Source organism: Myotis nattereri (genome assembly GCF_964212035.1).
Source record: "Myotis nattereri genome assembly, chromosome: 5".
Lineage (NCBI taxonomy): Eukaryota > Metazoa > Chordata > Mammalia > Chiroptera > Vespertilionidae > Myotis > Myotis nattereri.
In genome coordinates this window covers 103,421,037-103,439,548 of record NC_138080.1, presented here as the reverse complement: position 1 = coordinate 103,439,548, position 18,512 = coordinate 103,421,037, and the positions used below count along the sequence as shown (strand labels likewise).

The following is an 18,512-nucleotide window of genomic DNA, read 5'->3' as shown; positions in this document are numbered from 1 at the left end:
TACAGACATATACAGAGCACTCCAACTTACAATAGCAAAATACACATTCTTCTCAAGTGTATAAGGAATATTCTTCAGAATAGACCATCTGTTAGGCCACAAAACAAGTCTTAAGAAATTTTCTAAAAACCGAAATTATGCAAATCACCTTTCCCAACGACAAAGGAATAAAGCTAGGAATGAATTAAACAACATACTCTTCTATATATATATATATATATATATATATATATATATGGTATTGATTATTTACAGAGAAGAAGGGAGAGGGACAGAGAGTTAGAAACATCAATGAGAGAGATCGATCAGCTGCCTCCTGCACACACCCCACTGGGGATGTGCCCACAATCAAGGTACATGCCCTTGACCGGAATCGAACCTGGGACCCTTGAGTCCGCAGGCCGACGCTCTATCCTCTGGGCCAAACCGGTTCGGCAAACAACATACTCTTAAACAACCCAAGGATCAAAGAAGAGCTCACAAGGAAAATGAGAAAAAATCTTGAGACAAATAAAACATGAAAACACAACCTACCAAAACGTACAGATTCAGTGAAAACAGTGATCACATCAGTGAAGAGACCTTGGAGAAGAAATGAGAGCAGAACCCTCCTCAAACATAGACAAGACACATTTATAATGCCGATTCCTGTTAAATGCCCTTTCATGTTGTCATTGCATGAGGTAGGTACTGCCCCATTTCACAGATGAGGGAACTGAGGTTCAGAGGGTTTGAGTGGATTACCTATGCTTCCCCTTCACCCGCCTGGTGATAAATCACAAAGCCAGGACCCAAACCCAGCCCTGTGCCTTGTTCATTCTCTGCACCCATTGCCTCCCCACCACACCTGGGTAGCAGGTGTTCAGGTGTTCACCAGATCCTACTTCCTGCTTCAGTCTTGCCACATTCTCTGAGCCGCATTCTCTGACAGAAAAGGAGAAACTTGCAGGATCCTTAGTTTGAAGACCTATACACATTAGCCCTTTCACCAAGGGACCAACTAGCCTTGTAGACATTCACAGGGATGGAAGGTCTTAATCCTGAGAGATGATAAATCTCATAAGAGCCAGTGTCTCTGGAGTCAGACAGTGATTCTTAAGCCCAGTTCTGCTATTTACCAGCTCTGGCCTCACGCCCACAGCCACAGCATGTGATTGCGCAGGTTTTGCCCCGCATAAGGCCACCCATGAGGGAGCAGTGGAGGCTGGCACCTAACCAGTAATCTGCTTGCCAAGGCCTGTGCCTACCCAGGTACTTTGTCCACCAGGGGAGGGGTGTCTTTTTGTAACCCACACAAAGGCACTGTATGGGCTGGTTGTCGCCTGCTTGAGCAGCATCGTCACCTCCCTGAGCCTCAGTTTCCCTAACTGCGGAATGGAGAAGATGCTGGTCACTACCTCACAGGGGTTCCTAGGAAACTCAGATGAGATTAACACAAAGATAGGGCCCGATTCCATGTCTGGCCATAGTAGCTGCTCCATAAATGACAGTCACTTTCCTTTTTATTAGCATTGTAAAACCTCCTAAACAATCCATTCAGAACCCTTTCAGAGCTGTCTTTATGTCACCTTTAAATTTGCTTCCTTGCACTTTGCAACCAATGACCCTGTGGGTCCACACAATAAAATTAATCCTTTGTCCAAAAGAGAACCTTGACAGGGCCTTCGGGGATTCAGGATTTTCTTCTCCTGCATAAACATGGCCTGTTTCTTCATTCCCTCCACGACTGGCCTGATTTCAAACCCTGTCCCCACAAAGGCTGCTGGCAATTGGACACGCTCCAGATTGCTGGTGCCCTCTGTCTACAGACTGTCCACCCCCTGCTCCCTCTAGCCCCAGACGTATGGCTGAGGACCGAGGACGTGCCTGCCACAAAGCTGGGCAGGAACAGAGGAGCAACTGAGGTTTACAAGAGAAGAAAAGCATCCATAACATGTGTTTGCTCCTGGAATACTAGCAAATTAGGTCTGTTCATCAGATATTTGGAGGGCGAGGCAAGACTGTGCTGTTCCCTGTCTCAACCCTGGCTTTTCCTTGGAATCTTCCGCATGCTCTGTCCAGCTCTGTTAGATGGGAAGGTCCTAATCAATCAGCTTAAGAAGGTGTCTTGAACAGGTCTTGAAACTTGATATTCAAAGTGCAACTCTGTATTCATTCCAAGGACTCATACCTTCTGAAAATAAAAGTAACTGACGTTGCCCTGTAATTTATAAATGTGTTCTGCTTGCATAAGGCCTTCTGTTCTCAAAGCTCCTTTTGGGGGAAAAGTAGGCATTACTGACAAAGGAAGTGGCTTTGCACACCAATACCCAATTCTGTTACGTTTTCTAAATGACTAACAGGAAACTTTGAACCAGAATGCCACTCTCCGCTGAAGCCTGATTGCTTATCTATGACCCTCCTTGAGTTGCCTCTGACCAGTGTAAGAATAGGTGACCTTCTTCCCCACTCTCTGCAGGCCTAACCCCTCTCAACTTCTGAGTGAGAGATGAAAAGGGAAGAAAAACACAAGGAAGATATAGGACAGAGAATAAGAGAAAACTGTTGAAATCATAACCTGCCCCGCCCCAGCCATGCCCACCTATGGAAGACAGACAAGTGGGGAAAGGATTTCCATAGACACCCATCCCAGATTCCCCTTTCATGCAAGGTCTCCAGCCCTGGAGAACAATGACGCTTCCCCGAGGAGGATTCCACCTGTATCCAAATGTTATGCTCAGGAACCAAGGCAGCAGCTGGTGACTGACAAGCCCACCCAGACTAAAATACAAGGATCAAAGGGTGTTTCAAGTACTGGGTCATCGAACCCAGTGAGGACGCTCATGTTGGAAATCCTGGGTGGACAAAACAGTAGCTACTTTGAGGCAGGTGGGTCTTCCAACCATCCTGGAAATTGGATCTACTAATTAGCCACCAATTCTAGTTAACATATGGAAGCACATATGGAAGCACCCTGCTTACCAGAAGCCCAAATTGAGAGAAAAAAAAAAAAAGGAAACAACTTTGCTACATCAAATGGCTCATAGAAACGAGGGTGTTGTCTCAGTGCTCTTTGCAATGTTAGGAGAGGCACCGGGAAGGTAAACAAGTTATCTACCAGAAAGATTAGAGAGGCAGAGCAGACAGAGCAATTCAGAAGTTTAGATTCTAACCTCTGTACACACTGCTTCCCCTCAAATGGTAAACAGATTTATTGAGCATGTACTGTGTACCAAGCACATGTGATTTTTCAACAGATATTCACTTGAACACCTACTGTGTGCTAGGCACTGTCCTGGTTACTGGGGTTACAGTGATAGATAAGCCAGACAAAATCCCTAGCATTTTTCTTGTATGAGCTCATTTAATCTTCACAGTAACCCTGCAAAGTATTAGCCTCCATATAATCTGCAAAAAACTCGGAGATTAAGTGGTAGAAAGTGGATTCAAACCCAGAACGGAGTCCAAAGTCCTTGCTTCCCTGACTAGCCCATTGCTGATGTCACAACTGTGTGTGTGTGTGTGTGTGTGTGTGTGTGTGTGTGTGCTGGACTTGTTCATTTCCTGTCTTCTCCAACCTCAATGAAGGTGAAGACTAAACCTCCCTTGTTGACCACTCAGGACCTGGTCCAGAGTAGAAGTTCCATCAGTGTTTACTGAGCTTTAATAAATACTTGTTGAGCTGAAGGGATACAAACATGAAGGGCAGGTATGTCCTTTCTTCTGGATCTTTCTTGCATATCTTGAGTTTACTTCAACAGATGCTGACCCAAGTTGGCTGCCAATTATGACCGTAGCCACCAAGCACCCTGCGACCCTTCGGGATGGATTTGTCCCTCACCTGGGGCCCTGCCATTTGCTCACCTGTTTGAAAAGAAAGCCTCAGCAAACACCAAGCGTTAACAGAGTTTGGGCAAGTAACTATATAAGAGGAACAGAACAGTAACAGAGAAAAGGAGCGTAATTGCCTGAAGCTCACTTCTCTAGTCCCAGAGTCGGGTTTTGGATTGTCTCCACTCCAGGGAGAAATAGAACTGGCCGGCAGGTCCACTTTGGATTCGAGGAAAGCACGTTCACTGAAATGGACAAGCAGTTGGCCTGTGTCGACAGCCTCAGCACGGAGGCAACATCCTGGTGTTGCTTTAGGTGAATGAGATGACCCAGCAGGAGTGTCAGGCAGCAAGGCCAGAGCTCAAAAGTGGTGCAAGTCAGCAGTGAATGAGCAGGAGAATCACAGCCAGAGGAAACCAAGGAGGAGGTGGTGTTCCTCCATCAACCAAGAGAAGACAGAGAAAGGACAGCCTCTGCTGAGCACTTTCTATGGACCAGACGCTCTTCCAGGGGCTTTAGCCACAGTCACATACTTAACCCTCGCCACAGTTCTTGTGGTGGGTGAAACCAGGATGAGCTCCATTTTACAAATGAGAAAACTGAGGTAGTATAAGATCAAGTAAGTAGCCCAGGGCGACACAGCTAGGAAGAAGCTGAGCCAGGATTTCACCCCAAGCAGGCTAGCTCTAGAGCACACTCCCTCAGCCACTGCACCATACTGCTGCTCACTAATGGGCATGTATTTAGCAGCTGCTCTTTGCCAGGTGCTTATTGGACCCCTAATGGATCCACAAATGACCATATGGGTTGCATATCTCTGTGCTCAGTTGTTAGTGGGCCAAAGTGGCATTCCCAACCAATGAGAGGAAAGTTGGGACTCTAAAGCAGTGATTCTCAACTAGGGATAATTTTGCCTGCATGGGAACATCTGTCAATATCTAGAGGCATTTTATTTGTCACAACCTGGGGATGGGTAATGGAAGAGCTCATAGCATCCAGCTGGTAGAGGTCAGGGATGCTGCTAAACATCCTACAAGGGCCAGGACAACCTATGACAAAGAATTCTCTATCTCCCAGTGTCAATAGCGGTAGGTTGATAAAGTCCCGCTCTAAAACACCATGCTGGAATCGCTGTCTCCTTTCCATACTCCTATAGGCGCGCGCGCACACACACACACACACACACACACACACACACACACACACACACTTCTGCATTCACACACTCCCACGCTAGAGCTGAAAGAGAGTCTGATTTCTCAACCCCCAGCCTTCAGCCCAGGGATCCTGCAGGTTAGAAGAGTGGGGTGAGAGGGCATGGCCCCTGCTCTCCTGAGTATTTGTGAAATCTAGGTGAAGAGACAAAGTAAAGCACACAAGAAACAAGAAGCTGTCTTCAAAATAAAGGGCTGAGCTGTGGGCCCCAGCAGCTGTGGGCTCTCAGAGGAAAGAGATCAAGAGAGGCCTCATGAAGGAAGTGAGACTGGAGGGAGAGGGAGGGGCAGCGGGAGGGCAAGGGGAAGAAGTGGAGTGAGAGCCCAGAGGAGGAAATTAGCTTGATGCATGCCCAGTCCAGTGAGGGACAGCAGGACCATCTGAATGGAGTCCAAGGGTGAGAACTGTGGGGCTTGATGCAGTGGCCAACTACAGGGGTCTAGGTGTTTGGAAAAGAGTTCAGGAACACCACATTGCTGTGCTGCTCTCTGGGGACCTAACCTTCTGACAGGGAAGTGGGGAGGAGGGAGGATGTGAAGGCAAGAAGCTGCAACTCCATCCATCTGAACCTTATGAGGCACCAGAAAGTGAAAAACCTCCAATCCCTGTTCCCTCTCCATCCCTTACCCTGTGCCCACTTATCCACCTGTTCACTTATCTATCCACCTACCCATCTACCCGCCATCCATCCATCTGTACATCAATCCATCCATTTACCTCTCCACCCACCCATCCATTCACCACCCAAACAACAACTACTAAATGACCACCTGCTTTGTGCTGGGGAAGAGCCAGAAACACAGTATTGCTGTCATGGAGTTTACATTCTATGGAGGAGCCAGGTAATTACACGCAAGGCTGGAGTGAAATATGGTGGGGGTGATGGCAGGAGCCATAGGAACATGAAGCAAGAGGTACACCCATCCCCGACTTGTGAAATGGAGACATTAGTACTAACAATGGTGGTATTATTTGCTGCCTCAAGGAAAAGGAAGAAAGAAATTCCTACTGGCCTGTGAGCTTCCTGAGGGCAGAGTCTACACCCTTTTCGACCCTGGGCCCCAATCCCCAGCTCAGGACCACCACTTAACACAGGCTTATTGAACTTAATTGATGTGAATAGACTATAAAAAATTTATTATTCTTGACAACGCTTAGCTCCACCCCTGACTCTTCTCTTTCTTTCATACCCACAACCGATCCATGAGGAAAATCCCATTTGCTCCACTTATAACACACGCATCCAGCATGTCAGCACATCTCACCTACTCCACTGCCCCCAGATATGGGCCACCGCCAACTCTTGCCTGGTTATTGTGGCAGTTGCCTTACTGGCCTCCCTGCTTCACATTTAATTCCCTCTACCACTTCACCATAACACTGTTAGAACGATTCTTTCAAAACAAGATAGAACATTCTACAATTCCACTCAAAACCCCAAAATGCCCCACCCCTTCCATTCAGAGGAAAAACCAAAGTCATTACAACATGTACCAGGCGCTACTCAGTACAATTGGTGCCCTCGGAGAACTCATTTCCTACTCCTCTGCCCCTACTTACTCTCCTCCCACACAGCAGAGAGGCTCCCTCCTCAGGACCTTTGCAATGACTTTTTATTCCACCTGAACACTCTTCCCTGAAACAGCTCCCTTCCTGCCTCCACCAGTGAGCTAAGCAGCAAAATCCCAGTTTCCAGGGCTCAGCTGGCACCAGCTATGTCCCTCTTCGATAGCCCAACATGCCAATCACCATGTCTCAGGCCCGGCATTGCCTCCACTTAATCCAGTGCAACAAATGCCTGCTCAGCACTCTCTCTGTTCAGACCCCACATTGCATCCTAGGGCATGTACGCAAGTCACAATTTCCACCTAGTTTAGGCTTTGACCCAAGGGATCATGTGTTGTCAGGGGACCTCTGAGAGCCCGGGAGCGGTGTCTGGGAGGGGCCTGGAAAAGAACCCACATTGTTAGTCACATCCCCCTGCAGCCCCAGATTCTGTGACTGAGGCTCTAAACAATGCAGAAGCTGACAGTGTCTCAGTGGGGTCAGAAGGGCAAGGGATGACTTTCTCCAAGGAGAACTAAAAGTTGAGTAAGACGAAGCTCGCAAACTCGGTCTGACTGCTTTTCAACTCACACCCATTAAGGGGATTGGGAAGGAAGGAGAAAGTGCCTATTAGAGGGAACATTTGTGGTGTCACTCCCCATATCCCTCTGAAGCTGGATGGCGATACGCATTATCATTCCCCATTTTCAGAACATTTGCTGCAAAACACAGGCTGTGGCACCCATGTGCAATTAGCTATGAAATGAAAGGCCTATAAGCTTAAAAAAACACACAAAAAAACCAGAAGTCCAAATGTCCAGAAATTAGCAGAATATTATGGGGGCTGCACTGCCTGTCTCAAAATACAGCAGCAACGTAAGGATGCTGATCTCAGGAGGAAGCAGAGGTTAGTAAATACAGTCTGCAAGGCCCATACAAGCAGAAACATAATGGTCGGGAGCAAAATGCCCACCAACTAATGAAGCTCCCATGAGTTTAGGGATTAGGACAATCTCCTTGTGTGGACTCAAACAGCCAGCTCAGCAGGCATCCTAAGCAATCCCAAGCTGCTGAAGCATTGGAAAGTAGGAGTCCCAGGCACCTGAGAATTGGTGGTAGAAAGGAATTGGATTTCCAACCCAGGTATTTTTGTTGCACGAGACTAATTTCTGGGGACAGTCCAAAGATACAGTTGGCCTCCATAGCAAAGATACATGTACTAAGATCTGTCCAAGCCTTTCCTTTGGAATTGTGTTTTTTTAAATACTATATCTGTATTGATTTCAGACAGGAAGGGAAAGGGAGAGAGAGATAGAAACATCAGTGATGAGAGAGAACCATTAAGTGAGTGCCTCCTGCATGCTCCACACTGGGGATAGAGCCTGCAACCCGGGCATGTGCCTTGACCAGGAATCAAACTGTGCCCTCCTGGTTCATAGGTCCATGCTCAACCACTGAGCCACACCAACCAGGCTGGAACGCTTTTCCCCATTGCTCTTCAGAGGCCTTCTCAGACCATCTATTTAAGACCCCTCCCTCCTATAGTTTCATTCATGGAACAACACTCCTTTATTACAATAACACATACCACAATTTGTAATTATATGACTACCAAATTGTCCATAAAGTTCATTTTTGTCTTCCTCACAGACTATAAGCTCCAAAGGACAGGAACCAAATTGGCCTATTCTAGTTACCTGTGTCTAACATAGTGCCTAGCACATGGGAAACACCCAGCAAATATTTAAGAAATAAATGAAGAAGAATGAGTGAATGAATGAACAAGTTAGTGAGTTAATGATGCTCTCTGTCCTTCCTCCTTAAATGTTGCCTTTGACAACAAGCACAGTAGAAACTGGTCTCTCTGTCATAGAGTCCTGCCCTCATGTGCTTGGGATGCATGCTCAACTTATGCCTCCTAAAAAAAATCTGTCCCCACCCGTGGCTCACGTTAGGTGAGTAGCAAGCCTCGTGACCCCACCCCACAGCCACAGCACACTGGACCCTGATCAGGGTGGGGTCTCTTCTTAGATGGACAATGATCTCCAACTTGGGTGGCCTTTCTTAAGAAGGTCGAGGCAGTCAGATTTTCTCTCTCGGCACTTTGACAAGTAAACACGGAGAGAAGATTCAGTAGTTGCCGGAGCTGCAAAGTCATGCAGAGCTGGGGCAGGTGGCATGCTGGGACCATCATCATGGTATTATGAGAATATCAAAGTTAGGAAGGAGTGAAAGAATGAGGACTAGCGAGGAGAGAAAGGAGAAGGGGGCGGATGTGTTTAGGGAATGTGGGAAGCCATGGAAAGAGGCAGAGGTTTCCAGGACTCCTCAGTTCAGGTCCTTCGAGAAGCCTGCCGCTCTTGTTTCCTGGACTTCTATTTGATTTTTCCCTGATTCTCAAAATACACTACTTCCCTCCTATACACACACACACACACACACACACACACACATATACACACACACACATTTTTTTTTGGTCTAACTAGTTTAGTGGATTTTATTCCTTGTAATAAGAGCTTTTGCTGCAAGAGACTTAAGCACCCATTGCCCACTCAGTATGTGCCCACCTTGGCATGGACTAGCTCTGTCCAGGGTCCTGGGCTGCCGCAGGATTGCCTGCATTCTGGACCAGAGGATGATCTCAGATTCATCCATATTCCCCAATCAAAATGTGGAAAAGGCCCTCCTTGATTTTGCAGAGCCTGTTATTGTTTTAATTGTGTTCCTTCCCCTAAACAAAAGATGTGTTAGAGTCCTAACCCCCAGTACCTTAGAATGTGACCTAACTGGACATCATGTCTTTATAGAAGTAATCAAGTCAAAAGTGGTCATTAGTGTGAGCCCTAACCCAACATTACTGTTGCAATTACTAAAAGGAAAATTTTGGAGAGAGACATTCACACAGGGGGAAACACCATGTGAAGATGGAGGCAGAGATTGGGGTGATACCTCTACAAGCAAGGAATACCAAAGATTGCCAGCAAACCACTGGAAGCGAGAAGACAGGCCCTCACAGCTCTCAGAAGGACCAACAAAGACTGCCCAACACCACACACGGGTACACGACCATAGCTAGAGACAACTTGCAGGGAGAAGAGGTTTCTAAACAGAACTGAAGCCCCCCTACAAACCGACCTGGCAGCCCCAGCTTCAGAGCAAACAAATCTTTGTTCTACCCTCACCCATTATCTGAGAATCCCTGCTTTGAAGCCTTCTTTTACAGTCCCTAAACATCAGGCCACAGACCACAGATCATCTGGTAACTCTTGTCCCCACTACTCTTGGCCATAAATTCCTATGCTGAAGCTCCAACCCCCAGTACCTCCAAATGTAACCATGTTTGGGGATCAGGTTTTTAAGGATATGATTAAATTAAAATGAATCTGTTAGGGTGGGGCCCTGATCCTATATGACTGGTGTCCTTCTAAGAAGAGGAAGAGACACCTGGGGAGAGTATACACAGAGGCATGATCATGTGAAGACAAAGCAATGAGAAGGCAGCTGTCTGCAAGCCAAGGAGGCCTCGGGAGAAATCAACATACTAGCACTTAGGTCTTAGATTTCTAGCCTTCAGAACCATGAGAAAATAACTTTCTGTTGTTTAAACCACCTAGTCTGTGGTATTTTTGTTATGGCAGCCTGAACGAATTAATATATAATCCACAATATCCTTCTTCCCCTCCTTCCTTAGGCACTCCTAATTTTTAGTTAGGTGTATGGCTGCCTACATTACAAACTGCATTTTCTAGTTTCCCTTGCAGCTCAGTTTAGTCATGTGGTTAGGTCTTAGCCAATAGGATATAAAAGAAAATGTCAAGTGGGTCTTTGGGTAAGGGATTAAGATAGTAAAGGCTAGCCCAAACCGGTTTGGCTCAGTGGATAGAGCGTCGGCCTGCGGACTGAAGGGTCCCAGGTTCGATTCCGGTCAAGGGCATGTACCTGGGTTGCGGGCATATCCCCAGTAGGAGATGTGCAGGAGGCAGCTGATCGATGTTTCTCTCTCATCTATGTTTCTAACTCTCTATCTCTCTCCCTTCCTCTCTGGAAAAAAACAATAAAATATATTTAAAAAAAAAAAAAAAAAGATAGTAAAGGTCAGCCCAACCAGTGTGGCTCAGTGGTTGAGTATTGACCTATGAACCAGGAGGTCATGGTTTGATTCCCAATCAGGGCACATGCCCAGGTGGTGGGCTTGATCCCCAGTGTGGGGCGTGCAGGAGGCAGTCGATCAATGATTCTCTCTCATCATTGATGTTTCTATCTCTCTCTTCCTCTCTCTTCCTCTCTGAAATCAATATATATATATATATATATATATATATATATATATATATATATTTTAAAGAGTAAAGGCCAAAAGGAAATGTTAAATGTAAGTGGACTAGGATTAACTAGTCAGGCAGGCAGTAGAAAGGTAAATTGTCACCCACTTTTGTTCTTCTACTCTATCCACACCCTCTCCCAATTGATTATATTTTGTTACAGGTGAAAACCTACTCAAAAGTTCCACTGTTCTTTCTGTTGGATGACTACAGTTTCCCTTCTCATCATAAGCCAAGCCTTGACTTTTCCTTCCATCTACCCAGAGCCTGCAGATGAGGGTCAAAGGTTACTTTCCTTAGTTCTGACATTTATCTGCAGAGAGAATAGATCCCTGGCAAGCGCTCTCTAGCTCCCTAGAAGGTCATAGAGCCTCTGAGCTCCCATAAAATAGAATTATTATAAGTAGGTATCAAAAATGTCTACACCATCAGATCAAGAAGCCTCCAGGTCTAGGGCCTACCAGAGTTACCAGAAGCCAAGCACATAGGTGGGATTTCCTCTGTTAGGGAGGGTGAGAACCCTACTCCACCCTATAACCCCCCCCCCCACCCCTGTGATGTCATGTCCTCAACTGGGTCCCCATGCAGAGGACAAAGCCTAAAAATAATTCCTAACATTAAGTGAGGATTGTTTTATGCAATTGTTATTCTTGGAACTTTATGTGGATTAACTCATTTAGTCCTCCCACAGCCCTGGGAAGCAGGTGCTGTTGTTATCCCCATTATACATACAAAGAAACTGGGGCCTGGAGAGAGTAAGTAAACTGTCTAGGTCAGAGGGTTGGGAATTGTTGGAGTCTGGAATCCAAGAACGGGCACTCTGGCTCCAGCGTCCATAATCTTCACCCCATCACACAGGGCCTAACTAGCAGGAATTTGCTGCAGCCCTTGGGACAGAGGGTGGGACTCCTCCACCACACTCAATCTCCCCCATTAACTGCCCAAGTTGCCCTGGACCTCCAATACTGCCCCTTGTCTACCACACAGGCACCTCTGCTCTTCTGTCCATTCAGCCTCCCTCCACACTGACGTCAGCACAAATACGTTGCTGTCCCTCCCCTGCTCAGTAACCCTCTATGGCTCCCCATTGCCTAAGTGGGAAAAGTTCAGCTTCTTAGCCTGGCATTCATAGTCTTCCAAAATGTAACTCCGACTTAATTTGAGCACAATCATTGCCTTCAACGCACCCTCCCCCAAGGGCAGGAGCACTCCTTCCCTGGATGTGTATGTCCTTCATGCCCAGCTTTCATGTTCTAGAACAGCCGTGGGCAAACTACGGCCCACGGGCCACATCCAGCCCGTTTGAAATGAATAAAACTAAAAAAAAAAAAAAAAAAAAAAAAAAAAAAAAAAAAAAAAAGACCGTACCCTTTTATGTAATGATGTTTACTTTGAATTTATATTAGTTCACACAAACACTCCATCCATGCTTTTGTTCCGGCCCTCCGGTCCAGTTTAAGAACCCATTGTGGCACTCGAGTCAAAAAGTTTGCCCACCCCTGTTCTAGAATCTAGACCACACCAATCCCCCACCTACAGCGGCCTGCCCCATTTAATAGTCTCCATCTCCCCCTGAGAAGAGTTTTAGCCTGACACCCCCAGCTGGAAGGCCAGAGTTAGAGAATCTTTGACGCTAAATATGATCCTTAGTTCAAACTCTCCATTTTGCAGATGGAGTAACTGAGCCTCCTTGAGGGTTTGGATTATTTGTTCTCTGGATGGGAACTATTTATCTGAAAACAGCGCCTGGAACCCAGTAAGTATATGGATAAACGTTGAGTTCTACAAGGCAGTGTTTCCACAACGGTGGCCCTGGGACACCCTGCACCTAATCACTCTGACACTTGGGTCCTCCAACTTCTGACCTTCAACCCTCATCTCTGGGGGTGGTGTCTGCCTGTGCAGCAGACCACACAGCGGTTTTAAATTTACACTCAAGTTTGAAAACCACGTGAGTCTAGGGGATTGCACCACAGATGCCACTTAGTAGAAAGAGTCCCAGTACCTGAAGCCTCCCTTCCCCCAGCCACCACTTCCGCCCCTGAGCTCGAGGCAGAGGCCTCTGGGAGCTGAGATGGCTGAAGCTGATGAGCGGGCTTCTTGGATATCCCCAGATGACCTGGTAGGAGCCTTTCCCCCAGAGGCTTTCTACCCTGCAGCCCCCAGCCCCCAGCCTACACAGCCCTCTGGGCTAGCACTCAGCCAGATCAGAGGTCACCTGACCCAGGGGGAACCGGCCAGGGAAGCAGGCAGCTGGATGTCCTTTGGGCAGAGGCAAGCGCGGCCCAAGGAAGAGAGCAGTGCTCCCTCTACAAAGACCAGCTTCAGACCTGGCATCCTTGGAGCCTTGAGCCGGCACAGAGAGCGGAGTTGCCAAGCGCTGGGCAGGACGCCATCTGGGAAATGCATAGGCATTCAGGAGAGAGGGCAGCCTCAGGCGGGAGGGACCGGGTGCTGGCACGGGCTGGGCGCTGCCTGGTGGGCTGGGTGCCCACCTTCCTCTCCCCCTGCCTCCTCTTCCCCGCCCAGCTGGCCCCGCGGCAGGCGGAGGAAGCCACTGAGCACGCCCAGGACCTTGAGTGCAGGCGCCCAGCCCGCCCCGGAGCCGCGGGCTCCTCAGCATCTTCCCGCTCGCGGTTCTCCGGCCACCTGTCCTGCTCCCAGCGGCGGACCCCACGCCCGCACCTACCCACGCCTTGCCGCTCCTTGTCAGTTTTGCGCCAGGGAGCCATGGTTGGGCCGGGGGCCTGTGGGCCCCTGGAGTCGTCCCGCGGGGAAGCAGCCAGGGGGTGGCAAGGCACTCTGCCGGCCCCACTTCCTTCCTCTTTTCAAACTCCCTGTCAGGACCCGCCCTCCCCTCCCCTCCTCCCTGGGGCGCCCTGCTCCTTCCTCCTGATGAGCAGGGGCACATTAGAGGGCTAGTGGCTAGAAGGCTAGAAGCCCCCCCGCCCCCCGAAAAGCTGCCCCCCCCCATGTATCCCCTCCCCAGGCAGGCCAGGGGACAGAGAGGCCAAGCCGGGACTTGGGGCCACCCAGGCTATCACCGCAAGTGCAGGAAGTTCCCAGATAACTGGGCCTAGAGGTTGAACAGAACTCCTCCCACCTGCACAAGCATCCCGTCAGCTGTGGGTTCAAATCCACATGTGCCTGATCACTGTGCATCTAGGACAAATGGCTTCCCTTTCCTAAGCTTCGGTTTCCTCATCTGTAAAATGGGATACCAGTACCCACTTCCTAAGATTATTGTGAAGATCAGAGAAGAAAATGCATGCAGCTGGTGACACGTGAGACAGACTGTGACGATTAGAGGAAGAATGCATGCAGTGGGTGACACATAGAATTAAATATCCACTGGAGGGGAAGTCATTTGGGTTTTTATCCTTTTGGTGCCACAGGCCCATTTGAACATCTGATAAGAGCTCAAGAACCTCTTCTCTGTAAATACGCAAGCACAGGACTTACCAACAATGCCAGAAGGTCAAGGGTGCTCTAGCAGCCAGTAACAGTGACCTCAGGAAGAGTCCTAGAGTAAGGATAATAGAGACATTTCTTGCAAAACAACAACAACAACACAACTCATTTTTGCTCTGGGAACAGATTCTATCAAGAAACAAATATGTCTCATTGATTCACAATGATAAGACTGAATTAAATTCTTGAATTTTTTTCCTTTATTCATAACTCTCTCTGCCACTTTTCTTCCTCGTACTATAGAGTCAATAAGATACAATAGGCAATGTCACAGCTGACAGGCAGCTGTGGCAAAATATTAATTTCATTTTTCTAAAGTTATTTCCTTTTCAGTTTTTTTAGCAGCACAAATTGGGGAGTATTATTTATAGTGAGCAGCTGAATCAGTCAGGATTCTACCAGAAAAACAGAAAGAGAGAGAGAGAGAGAGAGAGAGAGAGAGAGAGAGAGAGAGATATTTGCAAGGAATTAGCTTATGTGAAGATGGGGCTGGCTAGGTAAGTCCAAAATTTATAGCACGGGCCAACAGGAAGAAGTCTGGAAAATTCTCAGGCAGAAGCTGAAGCTGCTGTCCACAGATGGAATTTCCTTATTTTCAACTAATTGGCTCAGGCCTACTCAGATTACTGAGGATAATCTCCTTCACTTACATTCAACTGACTGCAGATGTTAATTATATCTACAAAATACTGAGGAAGCAACACCTGGGTTGGTGTTTGATTAAATAATTAATTAGGTCCGTAGTCACACCAAGTTGACTCATAAAACTAACCATTACAGCAGTATTATAAGTTGTACTGTACATCAAAGGTTGGTGAAGTTTTTCTATAAAAAATCAGATAGTAAATATTTAAGTCTTTGCAGGACCAGAGGCATAATCAAGGATATTATATAGGTAGTTACAAAACAAAAGAGTACTCAAGTTTCCACAATTTTTAATGATAAAATTCAAAATTTGATATTGAAAATTGAGTATATTCTTAGGAAGCCCTCATTGGGCACCAAGTTTGTCCCCTATAGTTTACCGGGGTTGGCCCCCTTTCCTGTGAGTCTCTTTAATTCTCAGCCAGAGAACACCTGCACCCAGGGTAGCTAGGAGACTTCTACCTGGCATGTCAGTAGGTAAGGGCCAAGGGTCTTCTGGTCCATCCTCCACTGGTGTCTGACTTGTGGCTGTTTTGGGGAATTACAGCCTCCATAGTATTACTCAGCATTTTCATCTCTACTTATGTTATTCATAAGAGTCATGGCATATAGCCTCTATTACATGTTCTGAGTAGTTGTAATATCCTGGAGCTAAAACTTGTATTTACCCAACTTTTACTTATCAGAGGAAACTCTAGGTGCCTATCAGGGCCAAAAAAGACTCTAGGTAAGAAAACCTGAGTGCTCAGAAGTAATTACCTGCACCAAAGGAAGTAGCAACAGCAACAACAAAGACTAGATAAGGATGCATTTAAATAAGTCTGCCTTAAGGTACCAGTGAAATCTCTAGAAGACAGTATGGGAGTGGGGTTGGAGCTTTACTGCTTAATAGGGTTTGCTCTGCTCCAATAAATGTTAATAGCCTCAAACCTTACTGCTAACTAACACTCCACATGGCTTCGAGGAGGATCTGTCGAAATGGCAAAACTAAGATGTCAAGGCCCTGGTTTACATACCTCAGTGCACCCTCCATACCCTTTAGGATACTAGTTAAACTCAGAAGAACATCATGCAGGCCCCTCATGATTGGATTCCAGCTGTCCTCTACAGCTTCATTTCCTGCCTCCTCTGCCCTGCCCCTTCTTACAGCCCCACTCCCCTGCACCAAACACACTCTATACCACATGACACCACATGACAGAGGTGGTGTCTTGCCACATGGTACTGTTGGAAGTCTCCAAGTCCTTATACGTGTGTTCCTTCAACAAGAACCCCTCTTCTTCTGGGAAGACTTCCATGCTAACCCCCCCCCCCCCGACCACCACCACCACCTGCCAACTCCTTCTCCAGTTAGACAACCCTCCTGGGCACCCACAGCAGCCCATTCTCATGAATTGCTTTTCTCAGTCTTTAGCTGCCTCTTGTGTCCAGAAACTCTAGGCAACGCTGCCAAGACTCACGTTGTGCACACGATGTCACCAACCCTGTTTCTTATCCATGTCTGATGGCACTGAGTGATTCCTTACCTAGAGAAACTGGACATGCAACAGAGATCCAGCACCAGTAGTCCAAAGGCCAAATTTGAAAGATGACCTATTTGTTTAACAAGCACATTTGATTCTCACTGTGTTTAGGTTTGTTTTTTGTTTTTTTTTAATGTCAACTATTAACAATCAAGGGATTTCACCTAAACTTCTAGATGTATAGTTTTTCTCAAATCAAATATGAAGGTCTGGTAATACTGAGATACCGAGTCTGCTTTTCCACAAGGCAGAAATCAGCGGGAGGTAACTCATTGCCCTCTAGTTTGCCACAGTCCCCAGCACTCCCTCTTCTCCCCCCAATACTGAGGCCAAGTCTCATTTGCCATTTATCGTTAAACTATTGTTTTTCTTAAGGTAAAGATAAAAATGAAAAACTGCTTGAGCCCATGTTCCATCACAAGTGGGAAAACAAGAGAGGCTGACAGGATATGTTCCAGGAAACATGGGAGAGGAAGGTATATATTTATGGATGTGAAGAATAGTCCTAGGTGGAGGTGCGTGTCAAAAGAATTTTTCTTCAGCTGCCATAATAAAGCAAACCCACTTGGCCTCATGCCTGCTGAGTCCTTGTAGACATTTGAAATGTGACCCCCTCAGTGGGTTTATTGGAAATTAGGTAGGCCAACACCTTTAGGTCTTTATTTTGGGTGATAGGGAACCAAACCAGTCGGGAATACAAATAGTAGGTGTTCCTGGAGGCAGAAAGTTGCCAGAGCCAAGGAGACCTCTGGAACAATCTCAGTCAGGAATCAAGATCAGAGCAAGTACATGGGTAACAGGAGACCATCGATTTCTCATAGGCATTTGCATTCTGACAATAAGCCTCCCACAATCTGGGTGTGTCTCTTCCCTAAGAAGCCCATCTGCACAGCACACTCTAGCTGTTCCTTTACTCCACTAAGAGCCCATCATGTGAAAAGCAGAGTGACAGGCACTGAGGATATATCTTGGCAAACAACACAGACAAGATTCCTTCTCTCATGGATCTTGTACCCTAGCAGGAAAGACAGAAAATCAAGTACAGGATAAGGTTTAATAAAGAAAATAAACCAGCAAAGTGATGTAAACAGTGTCTTGGGGGAGTGGAGAAGGAGAGCGTCAGAGAAGACTCCACCAGGAAGTAATATTTAAGAAGTGACACCTACAAAAAGAAAATTCCAGAGTAAACTAACCACAGATGTAAGAACAAGCTTGAAGCATTCAAGAAACCAAAAAAGGACCATTGTTATGGGGATGCACTGCTGGTGTGGTAGGAGATGAGTTTGGAAGTTAGGTAGGAACTAGATCATGTAGAACCTTGAAGGCGATGGTAAGGAGTTTGAATTGTACACTAAGTGCACTGGGAAGTGATACAGAGACAAGCAGCCCCCGGACAGTCAGGTGCCGGCCTCACACTTAGAGCTCGGCTGTGGTGTTGTCCTGCTGAACATCAACAATTTCTCAGAACATTAACTTCAGACAAGGCTAACTCGTGGCCATGATGGATAAAGGTAAAAACTAGACCGCTCTGCAATCATGAAGAAACAGAAGAAAAAAAAAAAAAGAACATTGTATAAACTACAAAATTACCAAAACATCTTCCTATCATGGCTAATACCAATGACTGGTGCTTTTTTCTTTCCATCAATTTCAGCTTAAGCCTCATTATAATATAAAGTCCTTCTTTCTACATGAGATTTATTAATATATCTAATTATAGAATTAACTTTGCTTCCTTAAACATTACCCAAAATCACCAACACAAGCCCAAATCCTGTAACAAAATCCTTTCTAATACCCTCTTACTGAGACACTGTATGGCCCTCCATGGTTGTATAGTCATAGGCAATAAACTAAACATGTTCAACTTTAGGTTTGATGCTGGTGGTGGTGGTGGTGGTGGTGGTGGTGGTGGTGGTGGTGTGTGTGTGTGTGTGTGTGTGTGTGTGTGTATTGATTTTAGAGAAAGAGAGAAAGG

The 18,512-nt window shown here is 46.6% G+C and overlaps 1 protein-coding gene across 2 annotated transcripts in view; it reads right to left on the bottom strand.

Moving 5' to 3' along the window:
- The window catches only part of DOCK2 (dedicator of cytokinesis 2), a 374,023-nt gene extending 360,308 nt beyond the window's left edge, over positions 1-13,715 (bottom strand). For both annotated transcript variants that reach the window (XM_081091711.1, XM_081091712.1), the window contains exon 1: positions 13,585-13,715. In XM_081091711.1, coding sequence (XP_080947837.1) covers positions 13,585-13,627 — 43 coding nt within the window. In that variant the 5' untranslated portion in view covers positions 13,628-13,715. The remainder of the gene's footprint in view (positions 1-13,584) is intronic.
- Positions 13,716-18,512: the final 4,797 nt, after the last annotated feature.